This window comes from Cryptotermes secundus, unplaced genomic scaffold (assembly GCF_002891405.2).
Source record: "Cryptotermes secundus unplaced genomic scaffold, Csec_1.0 scaffold530, whole genome shotgun sequence".
NCBI lineage: Eukaryota > Metazoa > Arthropoda > Insecta > Blattodea > Kalotermitidae > Cryptotermes > Cryptotermes secundus.
In genome coordinates, this window is record NW_019729216.1 from 381,534 (window position 1) to 402,976 (window position 21,443).

General features: G+C 41.4%; 1 protein-coding gene across 1 annotated transcript in view; it reads left to right on the forward strand.

The window, feature by feature from the left end:
• Positions 1-21,443, forward strand: part of LOC111865499 — a 145,104-nt gene that overhangs the window by 90,999 nt on the left and 32,662 nt on the right. Inside the window, exon 3 of the mRNA XM_023853595.2 lies at positions 1,759-1,980. Coding sequence (XP_023709363.1) covers positions 1,759-1,980 — 222 coding nt within the window. The remainder of the gene's footprint in view (positions 1-1,758; positions 1,981-21,443) is intronic.

The window sequence follows — 21,443 nt, forward strand, 5'->3', positions numbered from 1 at the left end:
AACTGTAGAGGCGAGAGCGTCACTAGCGCTGGGCGTACAGCTAGCTCGCTGACGGAGGGTTCTGACGTATTGTATGCATTTATGCAAGTCTTCATTGCATGAGCAAGGCAGCAAGGACAAGACATCATAACGAATGGCTGTTTCCAGTCTTTACGTGAAAACGGAACTTGTACTTCTACATTTATGATCAATGCATGGGATATTAACTGACACTTTCATGTTGTGTGATCCCAGGACAGGGATAAGGTACCCAGCTCAGGCCGAGGATGCGACAATGTGCTGACCGGTCAGGGTTGTCGCACACTTCACGGAGCATAGGTCGAACTGTTAGTCACCAGTTTCCCACCGCGGCTGCCCGTGTTCGAGCCCAGGTCAGGTCCTGTGCGCTTCATGGTGGGCGAATTGACACTGGAACAGGTTTCTGTAGAGTACTTAGATTTCTCCTGCCAATTCTCATTCCACTGACTGCTCCATAGTCATCATCATCTATCATCCGGGGCTGGTACAATAGGCCAGTTAGGGGCCGACGTACAAAGTGGACTCAGTCTCACCCCACTCCACGAAAGTAAAAAAAAAATAAGCAAAAGTAGAATAGAAATTAGCGCGGGAAAGCGGAAGGAACTCGGAGAACTTGCTCCATTGTCAGTTCGTCAACATGAATCTCGTATGAAATCACTCAGAATTGAACCCGAGACTTTGCTATTAGAAGCCAGCTTATAACGGTCTCAGCTCTGGGGGGACCTACGAGTCTGCGTGTATTTCTGGGAAAACGTGCAGTTTCTGAATAAACACGCGTCCTAGCGGGAGCTTGGAAACTTGAAGTCGTCCAATTTAAGCTAGTGATTAAATTGGAATATTAANAACTGTGCCTTATGGGTTGAGGGCATACGGGAGCCAGGATAGCTCAGTCAGCATGCTGATCAGGCTGTGGAATTAGTGATCAAGACGATGGGGCAGAAGTTTGTATCTGTTGTATAGGATCTAGGCCGGCTTTGAGGCTCATCCAGCGATGGATATCGGGTAATGCTGTCATGGCATGGAGCTGATCATTAACCTCTCTTCGTGTGAGGAACTATGTCTCCATTGCCTAATTTCTGCATAATTAAATACAGAGCAAATTATACCGTTGAAGACGGTAAGTAACTACTCATTGGATCTAAACTTGTGACACTTTGCACCGAGATACAACATAAGGGTTCCTGCAATTTTCGTAACATATTTGTATCTTGCCAACTATAAAATGGCGAAGATCCCCGTTTTCAAATTATCAGAAAAGTGTAACGTAGTCCAAATCTGCACCAGCCTAGTGGAAACAGGACACTGTAGTTCACAGTTGCTAATGTAAACTTTACTTCAGACTTGCTATGCAGTGTGGAACATATGAACGCAAGTAGTCTCCATACATACTTGCTTTCCAGAACACATTGTTAACATTCTTTATGCACTATAAATTTTAATAATAGTCTTTGATCTACTCACAGGAAAAGGAATTAACTAAAACAAGACAAAAATAAACATAATTCGATGTGAAACGAAAATACTTGTGATTAGGAAATAAGTTAAAAGGCAGAAAAGTACCAACATATGTTTAGTTTGAAGGAGTTCCAAGTAATTTATGTTTGCTTTGAGTGGAGTAATTTTCTAATATTGCTTTAAAGAACAGTTATTATTGCCCTCCCTTACAATCACTTTCTACAAGTTGAACTCAGGTGCCCAAATGGGACGCCTAATTTGATGCTATGTTCAATTTATTTTCAGACGCTAACTGCAGACCTGAACGCTTTCATTGAACATTTCCACGACCACGGGAGGCTTGTCAGGCACTCCCCCACACATATATATCACTCTGGGGACTCAAAGATCCCTGGAATTGAAGGAAAAGACTACCCAAGCTACAGCCATATTCCAGAGACTGGATTCACCTGCAATGAATATCGTCAGAAGGACAAAATGTATGCAGACAGAAGGGCGAGATGTCAGGTGAGAAGTTACATATTCCTGTGTGTATGAATAGCATTGTGACGCAGCACAGCTGCGGCTCTGTCATGTGACGTCATAAGTTCCCTACTGGCTATCTTGTGGCTTACAAATATGTCTCACCGCGTCCTCGACTCGTGGCTCGCGCTATATGTTGTTGTTGGTTCTCACTCATTCTGATGTTTACTGCATAGCTACCTTCCATCCTCAAAACAATAAGTGATCTTCTGTTGGCCACACAGAATCATGATGCGGAAGACAATACGCCATAAAAGGGGCCATATATTAGAAATTAATAGCCGAAACCACGGTGAGAGAAGCACAGCAGTTTCCTCAACTATAATTTTAAACATCTGATGATGAACATATTGCTCGAAACATGTAGGGAAAAACATTTAAAAATTTTAAAGTTGTATGATGTGCAAACATTTTAAGTGAATAAGATTTATAGGAAGACATGTTGCACGTGAGACAGTTACCACTGTCTCACGTGCAACATGAAAATGAAGCGAGGTTCACTTACAAATAAAAAATGAAACGTTGATGGAATTAATGGAAGATCTAGCCCTTTCAGTTCAGAATTTTTCACCCTCTTGTGTTCTACTTAAAAACCAAATATTAATTAAATATACAAAACTATAATTCCCTCAAGAAATATGGCGGTTTTGTTATTGCCCATTGTCTTGTGTTTTTCAAACTGCAATGTTTCGGAAACTGTTTCTGTTACCGTCTTCAGGTGTAAGGGGAGAAAGTTTGTTACTCGTCAATCCTGCAGAAAAGAGCTAGTCTCTTACTAAACTCAAGACGATGGACAGTGTCCAAGGCAGTAAGCGTAGTTATTGTTAAACTCCGTCATCATAAAGTCTGAAGGTCAGCTTATAACACGAGTAAGTGGGAACAGCCATAAAATACAACAAGCTTAATATGAGAATATAAATTTTGCCTTACCATGTTTCGGTGGCTATGACCGTCAGAAGGTGTAGCCAACATTATAAAGAAATACTTTACACATGTCTGAACGTAGGTTGTAATAAAAATAAATTAGATAAATAAAAATAAAAATATTAATATTAAAGGTAAAGTTGTCCCTGTCCTTAACTAATTAAGCACTATGCCATGAAGGTGTATGGGGGAGTGGATGTATAGAGTCAAATTTTATTGACATCGGCGGCACCGGTCGCTTTAACCCCAGTGAAAGATCTCCCGGTACACATTGTATAGGAGGTTGGGTGGACCCAGAGCCTGTCTGGACGACGTGGAGCAGAGAAAATCCTTGACCTTACCGGGACTTGAACTCCGATCCCTCGCTCGTCCAACCTATAGCCAGTCGCAAAAAGCACTTTAATTTATTTTAACTGATTAATTAAGTACAAATTATTAGTTGAAGCTAAAATTAGTTCAGCAAAATTAAGCAAATAACCTTTCATTTCTTGTAACTTATTTTAACTAATTAATTTTAGCAGATGTGACGTATATTGACTTCATTAACATTTTGGCGTCCTAATGGTAATCCATTTATGACAATCAATGTTCAAACACATATATAAATTACGGGGGAAAGTCGGTAAATACGTCACAATGGAAGCAAACCATCTGTAATGAACGTAATATTTTTCTATGTATATCACATATTAGCAACACAGTCCAGTTTTATGAAAGTTTAGTCAGCAGACGCACATGAGTAGGTAAGAGGCTGGTTTCAGTAGTCAAACTGGCGACCGTGGTTGAGTCGTATACTACCGAAGAGCAGTGTTCTGTTGTGCGTTTTTATAGACAAAATGAGTTAATTATATATACTGTAACGTGTTCTGCTATTGAAGACGCCGTTCAGATTGTTAATTGGTTTATTTAACAACCTAAAGGTTGTAACTACAAATACTTATAACACTGTTGCGGGTTTACACACTTTACAACCCTACACAATAATCTCTTCAGTAGTCTTCACGTATTTATAACTCGGGAGCTATACAAGTGTCTTTGAATTACACACTCCCAATATAACTGTACTACAGCACACAATCTTGAAGTCACACAATAAGTCTTCGCTTGCTGACTTCTCAGTTATCGCACACTATCACATAAGTTCTTGTAACCACGCGTCCGGGTCTTCTTCCCGCGCCTGCTGCTTATATTTCAACTGTCTTCGGCGCCTGCTGCATTTTAACTGACTCCGTAGGCAGGGTGGTCTGAAGTTCCGACAGACACTACTGTGAAGATTATGTCTTCTGAAATATGAGGCCGTGAAGTCTGGTAGAGATATACCGACGATTCGGAAGATGATGCTGCACTCCTCCGTGGAATTTGACTTTTCTTAGAACGCTTTGTGAACTGCAGCTGTCCCTGTAACAGGCCGTGAAGACCCGTAAGGGCGCGAGAGGTCGAGGCTCTTACATCTTCTAGAAAATCGGCTCACGCTACAGCGTGCTATCCCGGCTCTGGATTCCGCCCTTCTTCTCCTGCAATGGATACGGGGTTAAGGGGCCGGAGTGTGAAGCTGACCACTCACGTCCATATAATGTAGACGTCGCACAACCTGTACGAATACACGTCATGGCACTTAAGACACAATAACAAGATTATTTTGTACTTTACCTCGTCTAGTCTACATGACCTCGTATGAGAGATGAATAGTAAGTACAGGAAAGGAAACGGTAGTGACTTGTTTGAAGCAGACTTATAGCATATATCAAACATGTCATCTAGCTCCGTAAAAAATTCGAAAACGAGACTTCCCTCACGAGGAATGCCACCAACTACACAATGAAAATATTTTCCGTCGAAACAGTTACACTGTCCTCAGGAAGAGGGAGGTATTATAAGTCCATATGAGATTTCATGTTCTCGCGGGACAAAGTACTGGGATCATGTTACTTGGATGTGAGACCTCTTATAATAACCTGCTGCATCCATCTTCAGGGTTAAAGATACAGGAAGCACTTTCCTCCTACCCATTTACCAAACTATACTGCCAACCATATTTATTTAGGTTTATTTAAAAACACTATCGGTAACTAAGCTCTACAATGTGATATTAAATTATTGAAGGGATTTCCATGGCCTAAATTTTCCAAGCGGGCAAAAAGAAATGAAACTGCTTGCGGAATACAAAAACATAGCTAAATTGTTTTGTTAGGTTTAGAATCAATACTGCGGAATGCTAAACAACTTCAAAGTGAGCGCCTGTATTTTATTCCCGATTTGAAAGTTATAGGTTACGGAAACCCAGGCAACAGTTCAGAATCAACATCGACCGGTAATGAAGAATGAAGTGGTTGTGGCGTATTTTTTTTTATTTACATAAAATTAGCAATCAGAATTACATTTGATTCTATAAGCTAATTAGCTGTAGTATTCTTCGTGTCGTGGAGAGGGCTTATCCAGAGATAAGTCCTCGTTACCCATCTCTAAGGTCGGCTGGCCAATTCCTTTTCAGTCTTCATCCATTGTGTGGTTCCAGTAACGGTTGCATTCGTACGTTCTCATGTCCGTCTATTTTGTTGAGGTATCTTGTGCTTTTCCTTATTATGACTTCCTTCACTAGCGGCACTTTCAGGTCTTCATGGAGTGTTATATTGGAAACATACCGTGGGGCGTTAGTAATCATACGTAGTATCTTTGACTGACATCTCTGGATTATGGAAATATTGGTTTTGCTAGCACATCCCCATATTTCCTATCCATACACCCAAATTGGTTTTATTATTGTTTTGTAATGTAAGATTTTGTTGTCTAATGAGAGCTTGGAATTTCTTCCAATTAACCAGTGCACATCCTTGATTTTTAGATCAATCTCTTTGCGTTTTTTAGTAATGAGTTCCTTCCAGGTTAGATGGTTGTCTAGATGAGTACCTAAGTATTTTGTGCTGGGTGATTCAGGTATTTGTATGTTATTAAAGAAAACTGCAGGACATTGTTCTCTTCTTAGACTGAAGTTTACTTTCGCTGACTTGGTTTCATTGATTTTTATTTTCCATGTATTTGTCTACTCTTGTATTTGATTTAGATGATTTTGCAAAGTGAAGGTAGCTGTTGCTGGATCTCTGTTGGCTGAGAGGGTCACGGTATCATCCGCAAATGTGCCCATTGTTGTGTTGGCATTGACTGGTACGTCTGCTGTATACAGTAAACAAAGTAGTCGGCCTAAGACACTGCCTTGTGGTACACCTGATTTTATTGCAAAATTGTTAGATATGCTATCATTGATTCTCGTTCTGAACTCTCTGACACTTATATAGAATGCTAGTAAGTGGAAATAAGTGATGAGCAGGTATTTTTTGGTTTGGTACAGTAGTCCTGGATACCATACCTTATCAAAGGCTTGACTTGCATCAAGGAAGACCTATGTGCAGTATTCTTTATTTTCTATTGATTGGTGTATTTTGTGTGTTATTCTATGTATCTGCTGCACAGTGGTGTAGTTTCCTCTAAAACCAAATTGATGTCATTGTATCCATTCTTCTGTAGTGGCGTAACTTGAAGCACTATTCTAGCATCTGCCTCGAGGGACTGACGACACCCACAAAAGCTTCTGTTAGGAGAGCCTGTGCTCCGTCCGAGAATCAAACCTCGACAATAAAAATTAGAATCTTTACTGCTTGAGCTAATTTAGTTATTGCTGTAGGTTCGGACGGGCTGCAGCACGGAAGTGAACAGAGGGTTGTTAGAGGGTTGAATCTGGCGTCCACTCCCTCCCCTACACAAAATATCTGCACGGGAATCTGTTAAATAAATCCTTGAAATTTGGACATGGAAAAATAATTTTCTGAAAAGATAAAATAGTAAGTAAATATTAATTATAAACAATATTTTACAGTTTTGTTTACGTGTTTTTGAATGTCAGTGTTCCAAAATATATATCTCAATTATAATTCCACTTCTGAGAAATCATTTTGTTGTTTCGCAGATGCCACGTCATATTGTTGCGTCATCTGTAACATGATCATGTCTCTGTGCACTGTTGCGTAACTGAATAATCGTGAAGTGGAAAGTAATAACAAAAACAATGAAAATTTATGTTCATTTTAATGTCACAAGTGCGCTGCAGAAATCTGATAATTACGTAGCAGCTCTCCAGCTGTTCGTGTTTCTGAATCTTAGGTCAAGGATCTAAAGCAAAAAGGATTTAATTTGCTTTATTCAGCTTCTAAGGTTAGGCATGTGCTACATTGTAGTTGTAATCAAATTAAGAGTATTTCCCAAATGTGTTTTTTGTTATTAGTTGTTTGTTACAAGCCACGAACACTGACGCTAATTTGTTGCTCGTGAAACCTGTTAAATGACAGAGACAGTAAAAAATATATTTGTCACAGCTAGCATAAATTTCGAGTTAACATAGCAACGAATTGTCAGGTGTTAACAAGTTTATGAACTTGTTAACGAACGACTGAGCAGTCCTATATTTCGTTGTTATCGTGTTCGTTCTGTGGGTACCAACAATATTCTGATGTGGATACGTGTATTGTACTATACAATAAAAAGGAGAAGGTTTACAATTGATTGTGTGTGCCTGTTACTTTTGAGGGGTAGCGTTAAATGTCAGCATCAAGTTTTGTACAGTAAAATGTAGGAGTTAACTTGGGGTGTTAATTATACGGAAGCTTGTATAACACACAATGAGATTTCCTGTCTAATTCTCAAAAGGTGTCAAGCTACTGCATAAAAAGTAAAAAGTAAAGTTATTCCTGTAACAGGCAGTGAAGGCCCATAGGGTTGTGAGACGCTGAGGGTCCCACATTTTCTAGACAATCGGCTCAAAGATGGCGGTAAGGTTGTCGACCTTACATGCCGACCGCGCTTTACTCCCTAGGAAAATTATTTAATTAATTCGTGGTACTCATTTCTGTTAGAGATTGAGTCAGCCCCAGGTCCATAGTGCTGCTGGAAGGGTTAGGTCAATTGAAAAAATCCAATGACCTCATTGGGACTTGAACCTGCGACCATCCGGCTTGTAGCATAGTACAAACTCTCTATTACAACCGTCACAACACAACGAATATCAAGATCAGTGCCTAGTTTCGGCTATCAATAGCCATCATCAGGCAAATACACGGTTAATATATATACACCACTGAACTGCAGTACTAGTAAAATTCGATACAATAATATTAATTACATAAAACACTTGACGTAAAAATACAAAAAATCAGGCTACATAAAACAGAAGTTATAGTATAAAACAAGAATCAAATTCTTAGATTGATGTTTTATATCATCGAATCAGTCGTTGGTTTTGTAATTTCGTTGCGTTCCCACGGACAAATTGGAATATTCTACATTCTGTGCATATAAAATTGTATAGGAGGCTCGTGATGTAGATGTAGTAAATTAATGTTAATTGTTTAGTCGGTGCCTCATCTTACAAAGTATTATTAACATTAATTTACTACATCTACATCACGAGCCTCCTATACAATTTTATATACAAAATATATAGAATATTCCAATTTGTCCGTGGGAACGAAACGAAATTACAAAACCAACGGCCGATTCGATGATATAAAACAACAATCTAAGAATTTTGTTCTTGTTTTATACTATAACTTCTGTTTTATATAATCTGATTTATTGTATTTTTACGTCAAGTGTTTTATAAAATTAATAGTATTGTATCCAATTTTACTAGTACTGCAGTTCAGTGGTGTATATATATTAACCGTGTATTTGCCTGATGAACGCTATTGATAGCCGAAACTAGGCACTGATCTTGATAAATGTTGTGTTGTGACGGTTGTAATGTAGAGATTATATATTGTAACACAACAGGATGCATGAAATGAAATTTGTAGCATAGTGCCTCAACCCACTACGCTACCGCGTGCCCCATTGAGTAAACATAAAAAGTAAAGCTATCCCTGTAACAGGCCGTGAAGTCCAATAGGGTTGTGAGATGTTGAAGGTCCCACATTATCTAGACAATCAGCTCAAAGATGGTGGTAAGGTTGTTTGACTTACGCGGCGGCCGTGCTTTACTCCCAAGGAAAACTGTCAAGCTACTGTATACATTTTTAAATATACATGCTGTATGCATGTTGTGACATGTAGACCTGTTGCTAGGCAACTACCGGGAAATAAGGAACTATACAACAGCCGTTGCTAAGAAATGGCTGAGTATCGACCACATGGGCACTTCAGCAGACAGAAACGCAACAGTTGCGCAGCAACAGACGAAGAATTTTGGTGAATTAGTGAGTTAGATAATTTCTGGGGTTCAGTTGTTGAGACCTGTTGCTATTAGAAGCTGGTACCTGATGCTGGGGACAATTTGGAACCCAGAGGAAGAGAAACGTCCGCCGTTGGAAGACCCTACCAAGCAACGGTCAGTGAAGCATGTAACAGACTGAGAACACCTAGTGTGTCCTACAGAGAAATGTGAAGTGTTAAGAACAGCGCGATATTAATTTTACTTCTGAATACGAATTGTGAGAATTCAATAATTCTCCAATATCTGACGAATGCAAAAGATGTGATCGTAGTTTATCTGTTACGTCGAAACCCACACCGATGATCCCCAATAATTTCATCTATATATGGCCTTAACCTTGAGAGAAGAATATTGGAAAATATTATATATGAAGTTGAGAGCAGTGATATCCCCCGACAATTACAACAGTCAGTTTTATCACCCTTCTTGTGAACTGGTACAATAAACGAACACTTCCACTGATCAGACAATTCTTCCTTATTGTAAATGGAATCAATTAGCTTATGGACATTAGAACGTAATATTTCGCCTCCTGCTTGAATAAGTTCTGACGGAATTTCATCACTATCTGGCGATTTATAGCGTTTCAATTTTGTAATAGCACTTTCAACCTCAAAAGGGCTAGTATCAGTTATTAACCACTCAGCTGTGTGCATTTCTATCTGCCTAACAGCACTGACCCTATGTACATTCAGTAACTGAGAGAAGTAGTTCCTCCACCTATTCAAAATGTTGTGGGAATCTGCAAGCAGATCACCATTCTCATCCTTCACTAAGTAACTGCTAGGCTGGTAACCCCTCTTAAAGTCATTTATTCCTCTATACAGGTCTCTAATGTTCTTGTTCTTACTGTTCATTGCAAGCTCATCAATTTTGTCTTTTAGATATTCCCTCTTTTTATACCTAAAATGACTGCTGGTTTCGCGTCTTATATTGTTCAGATTATACCCATTTAACTCGCTTGGATCCTAATTTGGCCTGCTTTCTTTGGTCTAATAATTTTGAGCATCCTTCATCACTGTAATTATATATGGAATATAAATATTACCTTTCGCACTAAGAACAAGGATCTGACGATATTTGTGATGAAAAGAATATTTTGACGAATTTGCAGAAGAATGAAGGAATCATAACAAAAACCTTATAACGCTTATAATTCGCCAAATAGTATCACGGTTATAAAATCAGGGAGGAGTAGATTGGTTCGTCATAGAGCACGTATGGGGAAATGAGAAGTGAAAATGATTATAACATTTTAGACGGATATTTTGAAGACGCGGGGTCACACGTGGGAGACCTAGGAGTAGATGAAAGGATAACAGGACTAACAGCAAAGTAATGAGGTGTTATTAAATGCAGCAAATCTGACTCAGACTAGGGCCCATTGGAGGCCATTTAGAACAAGGCACAGAGCCCTCAGGGTTGATATACTTGGGAAAATGTCTAACCGGATGACCTTCTAAAGATAATCTCTTTTCCACGAGCGTAAGGAACCTGGCCTTCTCAGACATATCCACCTGATCCGGTTTGAGTTTGTTGCAAAAAAGAAAACAGAGTTATCAAAGCATTATGAATATGAAGACATAAGGGGGAGTCGAGGTATAGCTCCACCTTTCTTGACACCGGAAATAGATGGAGGTGTTTGGTCAACTTCACCCCTCTGCCGCTTGTTGCCCCGGTACCCATTGGATGTGCCCCACAGCCGGTCTGGTCATTGAGGGGAAGAGAAAAATCTTGCACTGCAGGGAATCGAACCTGGGCCGTCCAGCCTGTCGCTCGTCTCTATACCTACTGAGATAATTCCGGCTCATTTGAAATTCATGCACTCTCAGCAGCACTGAGCAGCAGGAAAAGGGCTGAGCCGTTCTTGAGATGACGCCAATTGTGCAGGTACTCAAGAACATCCCAGGATTTTATGAAACCCGAAGGTTCATTACAGTGTTCACAAGAGCCCTCTACTGCTCTCTATCCTGAGCCAGATCAATCCTCTCCATACCACCTAATTCTATCTTTCTGAGATCCATTTTAATATTACCCACCCACCTACTTCTTGGTCTTCTTAGTGGTCTCTTTCTTCTGGCTTTCACACCAATATACTATATGCATTCCTCTTCTCCCCATTCGTGCTACATGCCCTACCAACGTTATTCTCCTTAACTTAATCATTCTATTTGTACCTGTTGAATAGTAAAATTTATGGAACTCCTCATTATGCAGTTTTCTCCAACCTCCTGTCACTTCATTCTTTTCGATCCCAATATTTTCATCAACACCCTGTTCTCAAACACCCTCAGTCTATATTCCTCCCTTAATGTCAGAGACCAAGTTTCACACCCACACAGATCCATACGCAAAATTATAGTTTTGTACGTGTATATTCTTATTTTAAGTTTTCATCGAAAATCAATTGAATGAGACGTGAAAGGAAGTGTTCTTGGTCTCATTAAGGTCGTCTGCAACCATTTGCCTGGAGGGACTGAGGTAAAACCACGATAGAGAGTGCATACAGGATATAGACCACAACTAGTGACGACTGAGCCATCAAGCTCTGTTTCTTGAATTATGTTTCTCATGGATAATAGTGAAATTCGCTCTGCAAATTTTAAAGCAGACCATAACATGAAAAAAATGCACAATGGTGTCCGTTCGTCCACATGCTCCATCTCTGAAACTTTTAAGGGACGTCATCGTTGTGTTTATGCTCCAAATGTTCTAAATCCAAATCAGTTTCGGTCCAATTCCGTTCCTTACCTAGCGGAAGCTTTCAGTTATTCTGAATAATGCCTTACTGTATATCGATTTGTTACATATCCCATCTGCTCGTACTATATATAACTGATACTTTGAAAACAACCCTATATGTTGTAGAATAAAAGGCAAAGCTATTCCTGTAACAGGCAATGGAGGCCCATAGGATTGTGAGACGTCGAGGCTCCCACGGTTTCTGGAAAATAGGTTCACAGATGGCGGTGAGGTGAGTCTTACTCTCCGGCCGCCCTTTATCCCCAGGAAAATTCCTGGTACTCATTTCTGTTAGAGGCTGAATCGACACCAGGGACATAGTGCGGCTGGAAGGATTAGGTAAATTGAAAAATCCACCTCAGCAGGACTTGAAAACTCGACCTTCCGGCTTGTAGCATAGTGGAGTGTGAGGGCTACAGTTCTCTTAGATCTGGGAAGACAGATATGCGTCTAGTTAAATAAATAAACAAGCACGAAGAAGGCGTGTTGCATAAGACACTTTTGGAATACAGTCTCCAATTCGGAGCTAACGTTTTGAGTCAAACATTTCAGTTACTTTGATGAGGAGTGCTAGTGAATATCTTCATACAGTGATGTCCAGACAGCCACGCATGTGCATGTACCTTCCTCCCGCACGTCACAACACGGTCTCTGGCTCAGACTGTTTCCTCACTGAAAATAATTCCACACCTTCTTTGTTATTATGGAAGTAAGGGCACGGAAGGTAACACATCTGTTTTTGATCTGAGCTTCTCACTGGTTGTTGGGATGCAGTGTCCTTTAGTTGCTAGACAAAACAATGTTTCGGATGAACATACTAGCTCCCCCTTCAGGATTTGTGAGGAAATATAAAAGATAACCAGTAACATTAGAAGGCAAACTCAGCCTAGCCTACCCTTCGACCCGGAAGATGGAGGAGACGTGTTCCTCCGAAAATTCATTCTGTCTCCCAACTACACGGAACTGCAACCAAATAACAGCGCTCCTCAGCTACAGGAATGTTTCTTCCTTAATAAAATTCTGCTTTAGCTTTCCCCAGTGTCATCAATTATTCTCCGCTACTGCTTCGTCTTTGCATACGAGTACTTGCTACTCACATATATACACAATTGCATACAGACTGTTTCCAAAATACGGAAATAGCACGGGCATGGCGGGATGAGGATCATAATTAACTTGCCTCTGCGCCTAAGCTCGATGCCACACTTAGGGTACACTGAATGAAGCGACAAGTTCCTCGCGTTTTAAACTTGGGATTTGGATGAAGGTGACAGGTCAGCCTCACGCTGAGACCACGTTGCTCTTGAGGACAGAGCAGTTGGTACTGTTAGGAGACTGAGGGAACACGAGTGCAGTAGAGGAAAGAGACAGGTCAGCCTCACGCTGAGACCACATTGCTCTTGAGGACAGAGCAATTGGTACTGTTAGGAGTGAGGGAACACGAGTGCAGTAGAGGAAAGAGACAGGTCAGCCTCACGCTGAGACCACATTGCTCTTGAGGACAGAGCAGTTGGTACGTGTCGGTTAGGAGACCGAAGGAACACAAGTGCCTGTAGATGCATGACGATGAAGTGATCAGATGCCTCCAAGGGGAAATCGATCTCTGGCCGTCAAGAATCGAATCTCTTTTATATTGTCTATTTTTAAGGTGACAGAGTGATTCTATATCCAGTCCCCGTGGCCCTACAACCATCTNTTTGAGGACAAAGCAGTTGGTACGTGTCGGTTAGGAGACCGAAGGAACACAAGTTCCTGTAGATGCATGACGATGAAGTGATCAGATGCCTCCAGGGGGAAATCGATCTCTGGCCGTCAAGAATCGAATCTCTTTTATATTGTCTATTTTTAAGGTGACAGAGTGATTCTATATCCAGTCCCCGTGGCCCTACAACCATCTCATGTTCCAAGACGTGTAATATGCATGAGAGGGATAAAAACCATTCAGAAATACTGGGTTTTTGGACTTCGTCCATCGTACGATATTATAAAAACTAGAAAAGACAGTTTCTGAAACTGGATCTGTTTCCGCCCTCAGGTGAGGGGGAGGCACATATTCTGTTGTGCCCTTTAGAAAGAGCTTACTTCAGTCACTGGGGAGTCGGAGTCTTGTATTACGACCAACGGTTAGTTGACCATTTGTCTTAAAACGAAGCACCCATCTGGGGCTTATGAAGATATTTTTATTTCTGTCAGGCAGTTGCGGGTTCATTGATGTGGGACGCTCTCTCTGACGAGAGGACGGGTCTGTCGTTTACATTTGCTTCTGGCAATTCCCAGCGCAGTAATTCTCAGGTCCGAGTCCCGTGGAGCTCGTAATCTTATTTTAGTGTCTCTGATTCGAGACGCGACTCGACTCCCAGGACTACGGTGGAGGCACTCGACCCCGCCTCCACACTACATCAACTCGAGTCGAGTCGCGTCTTATATGCATGGCGGACGGTCAGTCTGTAAGTGTGTCATGTCAGCTACAGCTATTAAAATACTGTGGACCTTGCTACTTTAAGGGAGATAACATGAACATATGCAATAAAATATGTGATAAAGCATGAACGTTCGTGGTACTAAGATAGAAAGGGAGATAAAAATTCATGCTACAGACGTAGCCACCAAACCAAGTCCATGAACACCAATACATAATATTAAATGGAGAATTTGTGAAACCATATTGCGCCTGCCGCTAGCGCAATCTGTGGAGTAAAACCTGAACACTTGAGACTGCAACGTAATTAGAAACCCATGAAGAATCTGTTACGTCATACAGATCTCTGTGATTCGCTAACCTCATTGCTTATAAGTAATTCTGAGAGTTATATGCCATCGTCACAACTCTTTATAATCTGCATGAAAACTGTTATTATGTAATATATTCTCTTGCAGTGTTCGTCATCTACAAGCTGTTTGGCCGAATGTTACGGCTGAACAGCTGGGGTTGTGCTTCGTCAATGGGAATTGCTTAGTACAATTTTCTATGTGAAAATCTGGTAACCTGACTACAGTTCTGCTTCGTCTTTAGAACTTCTTTCAGGCAAATTCCTGGCTAGTACCTCAAAATGGGCCACAACCGAGTCCCTTCTAATCTATTCGTAATTTAGTTTCCACTGTCATCTTACAAGAACACATCTTGTGACATATGCAGTTGCATACGCATCGTTAACAGTAGCAAAAGATGTACACTACCTGCATTAACATTATGAATTTATGTGCACTGTCCAGAAGTCAGTAAGTGTTCCACAAATGGGTATAGAACGTAAAACCTGTGATATTCGAAAGTGGGGAAAAAAAAATATTTACTTAACGACGTATGCTTCACCAACATTGATACACTTGTCCCATTGCATCGAACTCTGAAGCATAGAAGCCCTTTGACTCTTGTCTCAGCCACTTTCTCACCTCCCTTTCAACCTCTTCGTAATCAGCGAAACTTTCGCCACCCAGCTGTGAACCGTTCACGAGACAAACATTTCCCGCCGTAACCAGGAAATATTTCTTTACGAATATCCATTGTATTGAGTCATTTTAGCCACAAAATTAAAACGCACAACAGAACGCTGTTCTTCGGTATTACACCCCTCAAGCACGGTCGCCATTTTGATTACTGAAATCTGCCTCTGAACATGAGAATGCGCGTCTGCTACCAAGACTCTTTTGCAGCTGTTTTGCTTCCGTTGTGACATATTTACTTTCTCTCGTATTTATGGACTTAGTATGATTCTCGCAATAAACAGCGATCGTTTTCATTTTCNATAAAACGCAGAAGAGAACGCTGTTCTTCGGTATTACACCCCTAAAGCACGGTCTCCATTTTGATTACTGAAATCTGCCTCTGAACATGAGCATGCGCGTCTGCTACCTAGACTGTCATAAAGCTGGACTGTGCTGTTGCCTAGTGGTATACATAGAAAATCTATTACATCCATTGCAGCTGTTTTGCTTCCGTTGTGACATATTTACTTTCTCTCGTATTTATGGACTTAGTATGATTCTCGCAATAAACAGCGATCGTTTTCATTTTCGGCGTCCTCCAGCCGCTGTGTGTAATGGGTACTCGGTGTTTGTTGTATGGGATAGGAACCGAAATTTGAATACTATATAAATGAACTCCGTGTTTCACATGGTTTAATAGCATAATTCCCAAACAATTGCTGTAGCCCCATTAAGGCCTCTGAGGTCTAACCTGCAGAACCTCTCGACCTAATCCCAGTAGATATTTGTTCGAACAACGTGAAACCAATTCTGTGGGCACCCTGCAGGGCCTGCGTAATGAACATGCTATTTAGCAGTCATTTATTGCCTCTCGATAAAGACCGCAGAGGCCGGTCACGGTAGTCCAGCGGTCTAAGGCATGCACTGTCTTCGCTCGCTCGGAAGCCGGGATCGTGGGTTCGTATCCCACTCAAGGCATGGATGTTTGTGTGCACTTTTCTGTGTTTGTGTACAGGTAGAGGCCTTGCGACGAGCTGATCACCCGCCCAAGGAGTCCTACCATATGTCTAAGATCTTGTAAAACCCAAGCGAAACGGAGAATTTCATGGAGATAGGCCTAGGCCCAAATGAGGGCTGTAGCGCCAATGAAAAAAAAGAAGACCGCAGAAGCACAGGGTTTGTGTTGCGTTTAACGAAACTGGTAGTATCTCGGACTATATGATGTCAAAAAAAAAATGGTAATTAGTGAATAATTTATTGAAAGCATGTGGAAGGAAGGCAGTCGTGGCTTAACTTCCGGTATCATTCCGAAATATTTTTAGACAGACTGAGAAAATGCACGGAAGCTCGTTAGAGAAACAGGTCTGCGTTCCGGTATTTAAACACGACACCCCGAACGCGAAGCCCAAGTTTTCTCTACTTCACCTCAAGCAGATGTGCAGGTTTCTGCGTCATGAAACATTTTAGTAGATAAGCTGACTGCGACTTACTGATCCAACCTGTCCTGAAAATGGATGACAATTATATCTGGAGCTCTGGGCGAGGTAGGAACACGATAATCACGGCCGTGAGTATGAACTGCACTACGTTCTGGCAAGTAACGCCATGCAGCCCAATAGAAATTTACCGACGTTTCGGATCACTGTAACTGCCTAAATATTCAGAGCCGAAGAGTATGCCAAGCAGACGGCAAGCAAAGCGTGCAGTATGTATTTTTCGGAATGACGTCGTGTAGTCCCGTAGAATTTAACCGACGTTTCAGATGAAAATACTGACTCCATCTTCATGGTATGAACAATGTTTCCACCGGTTTTGTGCTTGCTGCTTCCATTAATATTCGACCCGAAGATGAAAGCTTATGAAGCTTTCCGAAATGTTGCAGAATTTCTACCTATCTACGCAGGGTCACATCTCTGAGGACAGTAATCTTAGAGATTGAAAAATGAATTTGAGTGGAGAACAGGAAAGAATTTTGATATATGCAATGGCAGAACACACTAATAATCTTCCTGAAGAAACTGCGTAAAATCACGGAAATCTGTGTGAGAGTGGGAGAAAACCCAGCTGAGGTTGGAATCTGGTCCTCTAGAATAAAAGTCGGAGTACTGGTGCCACATAACAAAGTTCAGCCCACATCTAATTGCGGTAATAATTTTAGAAACAGTCTGTACATCAGAATACACAAGTCGGAAGAGAATTGGTATTTACAGAGCAATGCTGCACGCCCTCATGCGTAGTCTAGAAGCGTAGTGACCAGTGCTCTGAATGAGATGAAACCTTTCGGGTCAGGGCACGATTCCAGTTTCAACACGTGGATAACTTTCTTGCTCATTGGAAAACGAAACAAGAACTGGAGGAAGCGAAGTTCTCTGTGTAGGGCCACGCCGCCTGGCCACACACACTGCAAATCAGGCGCCGTTACTGTGGAAGTAGGCAGCGACAGAATTCTGGACTCCTACCATGCTACCAGCCGAAGAAGTCCCATTCACACGGCCTCTGTGTTTCTGTCAACAGAGCAGCGTCCAACCAGGAAATCTGTAAAGAATATACATCAAGCCTAGAATAATACACTTCAAGGCTGATAAACAATACTGGAGTATATATTGTAGTATGGCATTTTTCTGCTATTTTCCATCCCTCGTTAGTTTCAATGTTAATTTACGATTCATAATATAGCATATTGACTCGTTTGCTACGCGGCGACTCTGTAAACAGTGGCCGTTGCTAGGTAAATGCAGCAACATTGGAAGAACTGTGTTTTCTATGGAAGTTGATAGTTCTGTATGGGAATCTGAAGACAGGATTTGAGCCGGAGGCAGAGGAGTAGACATTGTCTGGAGCCTTTACCAGGAAACGTCTAGTAATAAACTGAGAACACTAAACTGTATTCTTGTGAACTGTAAAGTGTGGAAATCAGCGACAGTGTTACAGTTATTCGTAGTTACAACCGATAAATGTTCAATAAAACGATTCACCAATTCAAAACCCGTAGAGAGACACACACGTGACAATACAAAATTACTGTAGACATAACTAAGCAATAACGGACATTCTACAGTTGTGTTGCAGACTAGTTGGTCAAGACAGTAGTATTCTACTTGTAGCTTCAAATTATACTTTCATACTATTTAATTCACATGAAAACCATTCGGAGAACTTGTACTGTAATGTACTGGATTGTATTTAATGACACGTTATTCTGTATTTACATAATTGAGTTTCAACTGCGCAGATATATCGTCCTACCGCCAAAACTTTGTCTTCTGAAATGAGATTGTGGGATTCTTTCCACACCAGACATAATGGTTACACCGCCATGACGAATTCCCTCCACGCCAGATATAATGGTTATAGACCTGTGAAATGGTCCTCCACAGCAAACGTATACCGCTATGAATCGATCTTCTGGAAAGGGATTTTGGCATTCTCCTTCACGCCAAATATACTGCTTAGACCAGAGGAAACTGTCGCTGTATAAGCGTTACATTTGCGTGGAACATGCTGTTACCACAACTAGGCCTTCATTACAGTTTCTGTTCAATTTATAACAATTTGCGAACAATCAGTTCACTTGACTCGATTTGAATTCGCTATTTAATGAAACAACGCATCTGCACCTTGAATGAGGGTCACATTACAGACTCCTTTTATGTGTCACATCTGTTTAGTCCGACTTTCTACATGACTACCTCATCGAAATAAATCTGAATGTTCCCTGCATTATGACGTGACCTCTCGGTGGAAGATTAGGAATGCCATTTCATGTGGCTAGATGCTGTTGATGGCTGTGAGAACAAGGCAGAATGTTTATTATGTTGTTGCACAGGTAACGGGAAATGTTTCGACAGGAGTAAAAGAGTTCGTAGTCTGCGAATGTAACAGTCCATTTACGTAACAGCATTTCCCAACTTAATTACAAGAGCAGAGAAATATAGGAAAAAGTAATTATAATGACACCGAATAAAAGGCATATAAAATTAATGACACATATTTTGTTACGTACATTCGAGGGCACGCGGTAGCGCAGTTGCTTGAGTCACTATGCTACAAGCCGGAAGGTCGCGGATTTGATTCCCGATGAGTTAATTTAATTTTTTAATTGACTTAATCCTTTCAGCCACACTGCAGCCCTGGGTTCGACTCAGCCTCTAACAGAAATGCGTACCAGGAATCTTCCTGGGAGTAAGGGGGCCCGTACACGTACGAGTCTGGCTCGCGGGTCCGACTCAGCTCGGGTTCCAATGAGCCAAACTCGTCCGTGTGTGGGTCGCCTAAAGGGCTGCGGGCGTGTGAGGTTGACAACCTCACCGTCATCGGTGAGCAGATTGCCTAGAAAATGTGGGAACCTTAATGTTTCACAGCGCTTTGAGCCTTCATTTTCTGTTACAGGGATATAGTTCCTTTTTTTCTAATTGTGTAATTTTCCTTGATATATATTATGTGTGTCTCGTTTCTTAAACTTCGCAGTGTAGATTATCTGTCATAGGCCAAATCGTGCAGTTTGTCAAAAATTGAATTTATAAAGCTATCTGATGTGCAGAGTTATATGATAGTCCATTGCCTCTACAGACCCCCTTGGACCATGAGGTCTGATTTTCAGTATCATGATCATTTTTCAGACGATAGGACTCCTTGGACAAGTTATGAGCTCGTCACAAGGCCTCTACCTAAACACAGGACACCACAAATACAGAATGAACACATACACATACCCAACATCCATGCCTTATGTGGGATTCGAACCCATGGTCCCGGCTTCCTAGCGAACGAAGGCAGTACAAGCCCTAGACCGCTCGGCTATCGTGACCGGCGAGGGTTTGTATGCTTTTGTCACAGTTCATGTATATAAATGAATAATGACCTTTCTAAACCTTTCTTGATTCAAGACAGTAAAGAAGGAAGATCACATTACAACGGCAATGTATTTCGAAAACCAAAGCTGAACACTAATCATAATTAAATTACCCAATTGAAACTGTACTTACTGCCAGCCGCCACTGGATACCAGTTACGAAGGCAGTTGCTTGAGAGCCGACCCAGAGAGAAAACGAAAACTTAGGAGAGGAGAGACCATTTACGAACAAACAACACAGTGGACAATACACCGCAAGACGTGGCGTATTCACCCGTTGCTGAGCGGCGACCATCGAAACGGCAGCCGTTGCTTAATAGCGGCCTGTAAACACATCAACAATACCAGGGCTATCGCTAGGTAACCGCCTATTAAAACAATAGCGAAATTGTTCACTGTTGGGTCCGCCCAGACACTATTATAACGAGGAATCCAAGCCACCAGTGTTGATAACTGAGAAGAGATAGCAAAGAAATAGTTGGCAAGAGCTCTGCACGGGAAGGCTGTGACAAGAAGTTCTGAGTGCGTGAAGCTGAAGAAATTCCATTAATGGAAGCCGTCACCGGCAAACAACTGTTGAAGACACTGCGGGCTGCATAATTCTTGGCGAATGTTGTAGTGATTTGTAAAGTGTGGAGATTAGCGATGGTGCTGTAATTGCGTACTTGTATTTGTGAGTGGTCTGTAGGTGGTCAATAAATCCAATATCCAATCCATACGCCGTTTCTAGTCACAGACATAAAACATGACATTTGTAACAGAAACGGCATGAAGATGGGAGAAGGTTTGGGCTCCGAACAAACAACGTAGTAAGCATGGTGTTTGGGGAAAGAAAGAAGCAGTGGGAAGGACCAATTTACTTAGCCTCGGATCGGGGCCTGATGGATCACTCCTTACCCCATAAAATTGAAATCGAAGCAAATAACATAATATAAAAGTATAGAGAAAAATGAAAACTTTAAGTTAAATACAAATCTTGGCATCCAAAATACGTAGATACACACCCATCTCAGCGGCCGCGCGGTCTTCCCCCACCCAAAGACCGAGAATATGGTTTCGAATCCCACTTGAGGCATGGATATCAGTGTGAGTTCTTTCTGTGTTTGTGCTGTCCTGTGTTTAAGCAGCGGCCTTGCGACGGGCTGATCCCCCGTCCAAGGAGGCCTACCGACTGTCTAAAAAGACGAAAAACTTGATAAGCGGCCAAGGTCCAACAAGAGGCTATAGTGTCACAGATAGGTAGGTAGG